The sequence below is a fragment of the Ipomoea nil genome, unplaced genomic scaffold, assembly GCF_001879475.1.
Source record: "Ipomoea nil cultivar Tokyo-kokei standard unplaced genomic scaffold, Asagao_1.1 scaffold1977, whole genome shotgun sequence".
Classification (NCBI taxonomy): Eukaryota; Viridiplantae; Streptophyta; class Magnoliopsida; order Solanales; family Convolvulaceae; genus Ipomoea; species Ipomoea nil.
Genome location: NW_017618405.1, coordinates 1,016,580 through 1,026,979, shown reverse-complemented (window position 1 = coordinate 1,026,979; position 10,400 = coordinate 1,016,580). Strand labels below are relative to the sequence as shown.

General features: G+C 30.5%; 1 protein-coding gene across 1 annotated transcript; it reads left to right on the top strand.

Annotated features, from left to right (window-relative positions):
* The first annotated feature begins 8,701 nt into the window (after positions 1–8,701).
* Positions 8,702–9,948, top strand: LOC109147127. Its single transcript, XM_019294770.1, has 3 exons — positions 8,702–9,123; positions 9,274–9,491; positions 9,629–9,948. The coding sequence occupies exons 1-3, from the start codon at positions 8,702–8,704 to the stop codon at positions 9,946–9,948; spliced, it is 960 nt and encodes a 319-aa protein (XP_019150315.1).
* Positions 9,949–10,400: the final 452 nt, after the last annotated feature.

The window sequence follows — 10,400 nt, the reverse complement described above, 5'->3', positions numbered from 1 at the left end:
TATAATTATATCTTAAATTAAATGAACAATATATCTAGCTATATTAAGATAATTAAACAAAAATTACTTTAAAACATTACATATAAATATATTATTGTGTCATTTAAAAAAAAAAAGCATAACTACTGTAAACCAAGACCTTTGGGGTTTCAATTCTAATAAGTATGCTATATTGTTCATAACTCAGGTATTTGATGCTTTATTCGCAATATAACTACTGTAAACTAAATATAATTTTTAATTTGCCTGGAAATTACATAATTCTTTATCTGTTATTCGGTCATGGTAGAAGGACTTCAGTTGTATGTATTAGCTACCTTAGAAATTCGCTCTCTGTATCTATTTGTTTACCAAAAACATTTCAACTTAGTGCTTCTTTTCATTCTCCACAGAAATATCTGACAAATGCAACATAGTTTCCAAATAGTTTTTTTAAACATTTGGTCTAACTTCTCCATCTTCACATGGCCATCCTGAATCTTTTTAGAACTTTGGGTAGAAGAAAATTCATCAAGCAAAGACCTTTTAACAGCACCACATTCTTGTGCATCACATATCTCAATGGGGACTGTAATGGGTCCCTACAAATTGCAAACACAGTTCTGATAAATCATTATTGGTTTACAGAATCCTGTCATATAGGAGAGTAAACTGGTATAGACGTGTTTTACCTTCGAAATCTTAGACCTCAGCTCTAGTGCAGCTAGCAGTGCCTAATAACTTCTGACATTCTCTATCCCACCAAATTTCTCAAGAAAATCTTTATGAACGTTTGCATGAACGAAGGACAGTGCCATGTGAATGATGAATATTTACAGAAAATGTATATACTCTACTATAGCACACACTGCACATACCCCCTTATCATGGAAAACACACTTGATGTTGTTCGCTCCTCTTCTCTCTCAAGAACATCATATGTACGTACCAGCCGAACTTTGATAGCATTTGTGGTCTTCATTGGAGCTATGTCGCGACTCAGAACTTATAACAGAGAATCGGATATCTGAAGGGTCACGATGAGTTCTCTGGCAGTCGTTTGAAGAGAGAAAAATTGCTTTGGCAGAGGCAACTATAAATGGCTTATATATATACAAACCTAATATATATATATATATATATATATATATATATATATATATATATATATATATATATATGGCTGAGTTCAAATGAGGACAACGATATATAAAGGACTGTGAGGACAAATAATGGCCACACAACAAATTAATACCAGACACACAACTTAATACATAATGGCACACAAGAATAAATGTAAATATCAGGTTTCGAACCCAGGCTCTATAAATTAAAAAATCTAGCACGCGACATACAAACTGTGGCACACGACTACATTCGGCCATGCACACAACATACCGGTTAATGGCACACACTACATCTGTCCTCACAGTTCTCTATAATATACTTGTCCTCATTTGAATATATATATATATATATATATATATATATATATATATACAAATCTAATGACGCTTGGGAACCAATTAAACCACGCAAAACGAAAGATATACTCTAGAGCTTAAATGAATAGTCAGATCTGTATAATTTATTGCATTACCATTAATACATTTTGGAAACACAATCTTTTCAGATTATATCTCTTGTAAACTAGTTTGGATGATGACGGCTAATAGTTTAAGATACCATAGTCGGCTAGAACTATTAATGACATTCATAACATTAAAAAACTAAAAATAATTTGCGTATCCAACCTTTGGTAAGCAATCAGTAAACCAATTCATAAACCATACGTGTGAAACGGCTGCGTTTTGATTGAGTGGGAAATTTTGGCTTATTTGGGGTTCCCTACGCTTGTAATTTTTTTATATAGTAAGACAAAAGTAAAATCCTCCTCTTTAACTTTCCCGTCCAAACTAATATGAATATTAATTAATTGGTAAAAAAATTAATAAAGCTTAATTGGTAACAAAATTTTATATGGAAATTAACTAATCCTCCTCATTAGATACTAGTTAATTTCCATATAAAATTTTGTTACCAATCAAGCTTTTTAAATTTTTTTTACCAATTAATTAATATTCATATTAGTTTGGGCGGAAAAGTTGAAGATGATGATTTTACTTTTATTAATAGTATAAAAGTATAGATTTGGAGATTTGGGGTAATTGTTTCGCTGGGAATAAATGGCTGGTCAAGTTAAAAAAAAAAAATTATCAAATTGGCCCCCTAAGTCGAGTGGATATTACAATTGGGGGGTCTCCTAAGTGAAAAAAACTTCATTCAAGTATCCTAAATTGGTAAAATTGTTCAATTAAGTCCAATTTGACTTGTTTATCAGGTTAAATCGATATGATGTTGACACGTGTCCTTCTTATTTTATTTTTTAAAATAAATGTTTTTTATTAATTAAAAATATTATTTATTATAAATTAATTAATTAATTAAAATAATAACAATCTAATCTAATCTAATCTAATCTAATCTAATCTATAATAAAGCAAGAAGTTTTTGGCAAAAAATTTTCCCGCCCAATTGATACTACATCATTTTGGGGATAGAATATCAGGTTAAATTAAATGGTTTAATTAATTGCTTTTCGTCATTAATTGTTTTTATAAATAGTTTGGTTGCTTTTTTGTATTACCTATGCATCTATCAGTGCGCTAACTAAATGCCTTTGAAACTTCCTATGAAATCGGTTAAACCGAAGTGTTGCATACTTTAATTACAAATTTGAAGTGATTGAAATCTAATTGGAGACATCCTATTGAAAGGTCTTTTTGTTTCAAAAACCTCTTCGTTGTTCTGTAAAAGTCCTGAATAAATTCAACCTCTATATAAAGAGGTAGAATCAGTTAAAATTCAATCACAGGTTATTGCGAAGAAGTAAATCTCTGTACAAAGAAATATGTCTTCTCAATACGTTTCTGTCAAGCAAATCAGTCCAATGGTGGAGCTGAGGAGGAAGAGCTTAGGAGGAAGTTGGGAAAGCATGTATTCACGAGGAGGAAGAACACAGCTACTTGAAGGTTAAGATGTGTTGATGTATGCATTTTTATTTGCTGAACAATCATCTGTCTACTTCTTGCTACGCACAACTGTGATATATAAAAATACAAAATGTAGAAATACAAAATATAGAAATAAAAAATATATATGTAATATATTGTCTTTGTTCATTCTATATGCTGCCATAATCTATACAATATTTATTTGTATTTTTATCATATAATCATATATATAACAAAGATGTAATATATAATTTCATGGATTATTGAAGAGGATGGAGATGGTTACTCTGATTAACAGTCCAAAACTTTCCAGAACACTTTAATATGAATTCTATTGCTATATTTATTTTCACTAACTCTATTTCTGTATTCTAAATTCTGCTTATGTGGTTAGCAAACCCTTTTACGTAGTATTGCCTCCATGTCTAGCTTGAGTTTTAGTTATGACAGATTTGGGGACCATCCAACTAGGAGAATGATTATCAGTACAATTACTGATATTTATGAAAGGAGGGAGGTTAATTTTTATTTCATTTTAAAAAAATTACAATAAATAAAACACATGGTCCTAACAGTTTTGGATTCTAACATATTTCATTATCTAACTGTTTGATTGGCAGTGAGGTGATTTTTGGATTCCCGCTATGGTATCGAATCTGGAATTTTTGACAGCATCTGAGATGAAGGGGACTTGGCCTACGGTTAGTGTACAACATTTAATTCCCTTTTTTCTCAATACTTATGGATTTCTAATCCCTTTTTAATGGTTTAGGTAATAAAGTACAGGCACAACTCTATTGTCTACTTACTGTCCTGAACAGCTTGAAGTTAATTAGTTAAGACAAGGATTTCAGTCTTAGGAGAAACTGCTGGAAGATGATTCTCAAAATCATGAAGTTATATAGGTAAAGAAACCCTACAAATCAAACTGTAATTACTTGGTAATAGATCTATGTTTTTTGTAATAGGTGTATGTTATCTATGTTGACAGTAACTTTTCTGTAACAACTTTATTTCATACAGAGTCAATATTTCAAATGTTATTATATCTTTAATCTGTTTTGACTTCTGGAAATCAACCTACAATAAAGAATTTAAATCTAAAATTAATCTACCTTAATATGCACATTGTAATAATTGGTACATTGCAACTTTATATGAAATAAATAATAAAGCAGAAAAAGGAAACAACAAGCTCAAGACATTAGGAATTTCCCATTGTGATTTCTTTACAGTTCAACTCTAAATGTATGAATGCCGGTCATTTTTTGCTCCATTATGAATTTATGCTTATCAAAAGAACTATCAACACTTTCTATGAGAGCACATATACTGCAAAGCCAAATATTTTATTCAAAGGAAAAGAACAAAGAGAAACAGTTGAACGTCATAGGAGATTTGCAGTAACATAATAGAATAATATTTTCTTATTCTAATATTTTCTAATTTTCTTTTTGTATTAATCTGTTTACTTATTTATTTTAGTTACTAATTTGTTTAATTATCTATTCATTTTTTTTATATATGCCAAAGAATTGATCTGATGTGCACTAACCTGTTTTTTGTTACTAATCTATTTGAATCTTTAAATCTGTAAGGGATGAAACCTTGATATCTGCCTACTGTTCAAACCTCAATGATGACCAAGACAAGGATCTTATATCTAGGATGATTGAAGAAGATGATGAAGGAACTGAAGATTCTGCAGAGGTAACTAAACTTGGATGTGCTACTACTTTTATTGTAGCATATACAAAACATCTTTTAAAACAGTATATGAAAGTTGACTGCTCTAAATACCTATGGTTTCTTATTCTTATTATATTATACGTAATATTCTATGTACTATATTATATTTAGGCTTAGTTCTATTAAAAGAAGACATTTCATATACCAGTACCTTCTAAATTCCTGTAGTCATGGTTTATTTTTAGTTTGAGTGTATTTAATTTTTTGAGAAACATATTTCTATGCAGGTTAGGTTGATTCAACAGGTCTCATGTCGACTGACCAAGACCTATTGCTAGAAGAATCTACAAGAACCAAACCTAGGTAGACTTTGAGTTTTTTTTTTTGGTTTACTATGAGTATCAAGGAATGATCATGAGTTTCTAGCACTGTGTAAGTTAGCTATGGGATGTATTAAGCTAAGATTATGATCAATAAAAGCATCTATGTTTCTATAATTTGTAAGCGAAGACCACTTACCTAATGTAGTGAATCATATATTAATTAGGCTGGGTCGAATTACCTATGGATTATAGTATTACTAATTAACCTTTTAAATGCATGACCTTTTGACGATTTATGTGATTCCATTCAAATTTGTTGAATGGAATCACATATTTGACTTTCTGCAGACATGGTTGAATTGAGTTCCTTCAAAATTGGATTCCTATTTCATTAAGTCCAACCTATAGTATAAGTAGAAAATATTGCACCTTATAATTGTAATAAATTAAACACCATAGTACCTGCTTGACCCAAAGATTCCACTTTCTGCTCATTTTAGAGTTTTGAACTGAGACCTACAAAATTGGTAAACTATGTCATTTAGTCCAACATATATTATAATCAAGCAACTATTATAAATTATAATTATGAAATTTTAAACAGCATAGTACCTACCTCTAAGTTTTGTGTCATCACCATTGTCCACTTGAATGCCAAGAAATATCCACCATTATTGAAATAAATTTGAACCTGTAATATAAAATCCAAATTCAATTAACTCCAAACAATTATAATATCTAAATTGAATGTAACTCATGGATTTATGCACGGTAGAATTTAACTACCACATCTTTAAAAAAACTGCATGAAGAACTGTGTAGGTTGTGAAATAACAAACTGTTATAAATTAAAAACAGAAATCAATTAAGTACAACCAATCATTAATATAAAAATTTTAAAAGTAGAAGCCAAATCAACTTTTGCACTGCAGCATTCAACTATCAAATTTTAAGTACAACTTTTGCACTGCAGCACTTTTGAGTAATACTGACTCTAGAGGAAAATAATATGCCTGAATTCTTTTTTTTTCTTTATCATTTAGTGATGGGAGATAAAGATTGCTTAGTTTTGCTTTCTATATCCAGTCAGTTGTGGTGCAATTATCTATAATTTTATTTAGATTTTATTCAAATAGGAATTCTAAATTTTGTATTTTACATAGTTACCGACTCTTTAAAAAAAAAAAACAATTACACAGCCAAATACATACATAAGTTATTTTTAGCTACGAATATATTTTTATACAAATTTTCAGACATGAAAGATAAATTTTAGGAGAATTAATAAATTTTTTAGGTCAGAATATATTTACCTTTATCAATTTTGTCTGAGTTTTTGGAGAGGAGCTTTCCAATTTCATGATTGCTCTGCATGTACACCGTCAAATCTTTGGAGTGGTTTTAAGCTCTTATTTTCCTTCTTTCACACTCTCAGATGTACATAGATCTGTAGATAAAGAGTTAGGGTTTTTATTTAATTAAATTTAGGATTTTTATTTAATTAAATTTAGGGCTTTTATTTAATTAATTAAGTAAAGAGATTGGAACTTACCATATGATGTAGACAGCCTGTTTATAGCCATGGATGTTGAGTATTTTTTTTTCACTGATTAGTCGGTTTGGTAAGGAAGACGACGAAGACGAAGGGCAGTATTGGGGTAGAAGACTGGGTTGAACCTGGGGATTACGGAGTGCAGTGGTGTTTTGGTTTTCATAGGCTTCATCTCCATGTTTGTTGACGGAAAATTTCTTGGGTTTGGCGAAGAAGACGAAGATGACGAAGAAGACGAAGCGCAGAAATGAGGGAGGAATCGCGGGTTGAAGCGCAGAAATGGGAGTTTAATATTATTATCTATTATTTATATTATCTATATTCTTAATTTTTAATATTAACATTAATATTAATAAATTAATAAATATTAATAATGGGGATGAAGCTGGGTTGAACCGGGTTGGCTACATATATATACTTGTGGGCAATGATGTTTGGGCCTAATGAGAATTGTTATCAATTTTTTTTTTTAAATTTTTTTTATCATCATTATTATCAAGATTATTCATTCATTGTTTAATGTTAATTATTACTCCGTATTTTTTATTCGTACGGAAGTATTATTATTATTATATAGTGAACAAGAATTTACACAATTCATGAATTTTGTGAATAATTTAATAGTTTATAAATTCAATTCATTGTTGTTCATTTTACTATTCTAAATAAATTAAACTATTGATTTTGATATTTGTAGAAAATGCAATTGTATTGTCCGATAATCACATCTTTACGGAAGGAATTGAAGCTGCTACGGTGAATGCACCAAATTGTAATTTTTTGGAATGTTTAACAAATCGATCTCTACATCGTTTACTGTGTTGACAAATTGTAAATGTTTCTTAAGTTGTGTATATACATTTTATTGTTTTCTATTTATATATTGTTTTTGGATGTAGGCAATGTTATTCATATCACTATACATTTTTTTTTAAAAGAAATTTAGGCAATCATTATTACATGGGTCATGGTCCACACAATTGTGTGAACCATAAATAAAAAGTACATTTTTAATATACTAAAAATACATTATTTATATACGTAAGGTACATTTTTAATATACTAAGAATACATTATTTTATATAATGTACCTTCATACAAAAATAATTACCTATGGAATGAAAATGACTAGAAAATGGAATAAACGAATAAAAATATTGTTTTAAAATTGAAGCAGATGGACTGTGCTTTTACAGTTTTCTGCCATAGGCTAGGGTTTGTATCTAACACAGATCTAGATTTAAATATACATGCATAGCTAAATAGTACATATTAATGACTACAGAATATAGATTAATGAAAAGAAAAAGGAAATAATAGTTAAACTTCGCTTTAAGCAGATTCTAGAATTAGGGCGGGAGACCAACATCACGAAATGAACATAGCCTAAGAATCAAAGATCAGAAACCCACTACAATTTCGTTTTGGAGAATTAAATTACCGAGGTTAGGGTTCAAACTCAGAGATCGATAAAGAAATAAGTCAACTACTATACTGTAAGGTGAGGTTAGCTTTATATATATAGGATTTGGGCCATTTTTTTGTACATACAAATATAGGTTGACAATTTTGAGACTTATTAGTTATGATATATATACTATATTCTTTAATTTACTAAACATATATGGTATGTTATTATATATACCATAATGTACTTATTTGATGTATACTATATAAAAATTGTAGTAAATTAATAATGTATTTTTGAAAAATGGTGCACAAATATATGTATCTCTACTTATTTAGGCAAATGTAGGTTAAAAATGGTGCACAAATATATGTATCTCTACTTATATGTATATAAATTTTAAAATTAATTTTTAATACACCCATTGTTTTAGGTTGCTATTCATTAAATTGAATTATGTTTTTCAGTATGAAATTTGTTAAGTTTGGTACTTGCATATATATATATATATATATATATATATATATATATATATATATATATATATATATATATGTGTGTGTGTGTGTGTGTGTGTGTGTGTGTGTGTGTGTGTGTGTGTGTGTATGTATGTATGTATGTATGTATATTTATTTAGTTTAAAATTATTTTTTTATAAACGCATACTAAATTTTATTTGGTGGAGATTGAAAAGCTGTTATCAATTCATGGTAAGAGTTTGAACGACTTTCCTGAAATGCCAACGGTCAATTTTGAGGCGTTTAATGTTATATCAAACAGGCTTATACAAGAAGAATTATCATACGACTGTGTGGATCAGGAGAAAGAGAACCAGGAATTGGTAAGGCAGTTAACAGAAGAGCAAAATTTCATATACAATGAGGTGTTAACAGATATTGATCGCAAAGCTGGCGGGTTATTCTTCGTTTATGGTTATGGAGGGACTGGTAAGACGTTTTTGTGGCGAGCATTGTCCTCCGCTTTAAGGTCTAAGAGGGAAATAGTGTTAAATGTTGCATCTAGCGGCATAGCTTCGCTTTTATTACCAGGTGGAAGAACTGCACATTCTCGGTTTGTCATACCGATATCTGTTAATGAAGATTCCACTTGCAACATAAGTCACGGCAGTCCATTAGCAGAGCTTATTGTTCAAAGCAAGTAGATAATATGGGATGAATCCCCAATGATGCACAAATTTTGTTTTGAAGCCCTATACCGAACTATGAGGGATTTGTTGCGCTTCAAAAATCCAAGTAGTTATGAAATGACATTTGGTGGTAAAACAGTTGTTTTTTGTGGCAATTTCAGGCAGATTCTACCAGTAATTCCAAAGGGTACAAGACAGGATATTGTTCGGGCGAGCATTAGTAGTTCCTCATATCTTTGGAAATCCTGGAAAGTATTTAGGCTAACTAATAATCTACGTCTAAGAAGTGTACAATCACAAATCGAGGGTAAAGAGATTGAGGAGTTTGCAAAATGGATAGCTAATATAGGTGACATAACTATTGGTAATTCAAGTGATGGTGAGTCAGATATTACAGTTCCAGAATATTTATTGCTGAAGTGCGATGATGACCGTTCCCTCATTTTAGACTGGGGATTGGTGATCTGTCATATCTTAATGATAGTGCTATTTTGGCTCCATCATTGGATGTGGTAGATAGCACTAACCAATACATGAATGATCATAATCCGGCTGAGGGTAGGACTTACTTGAGTTGTGATTCCGTTTGTAAGTCAGATTCAAATGTTGATATGTTAGCAGATTTGCACACTCCCGAATTCTTGAATGACCTGAGATGTTCTGGAGTACCAAATCATGCTTTGACATTGAAAGTTGGGTCACCTGTTATGTTCTTGAGAAATATTGATCACACACTAGGATTATGCAACGATACAAGGTTGATTGTTACTAGGTTAGCTGATCACGTGTTGGAAGCCAAGATCATGTGCGGACAAATGCAGGAACAAGAGAATTAATTCCTAGAATGTCACTTACACCGTCAGATCCAAGATTGCCTTCAATTTCAACGGAAGCAATTCCCGTTGATGTTATCCTATGCCATGACAATCAGCCAAAGAGAGAATTGACATCTACTTTTGCAAGTACACACAATACACAGTACAATGAAGAAAATTACTAAGTCAACAATTATAGGCATCAAAAGGAAACCAACTGAGGAAAATAAAGGTAAGTTCGAAACTTATCTTTTTCATACTTGAAATCAAGCTGCATTTTGTTATCACTCTTGCTTTCCGATTCTGTTTCTGCTCTCCATCTTCTCAAATAACTCAAGTATGTCCATAAAAAACAACATGAAGTCTTCAACAATGTCTAATAAAATTACTAAATTCATCCATGTGTAATAAAATTACAAGTTTTTCATTTCAAATTTTTTCTGGTTCAAATACTCTATTTTCTATACTGTATA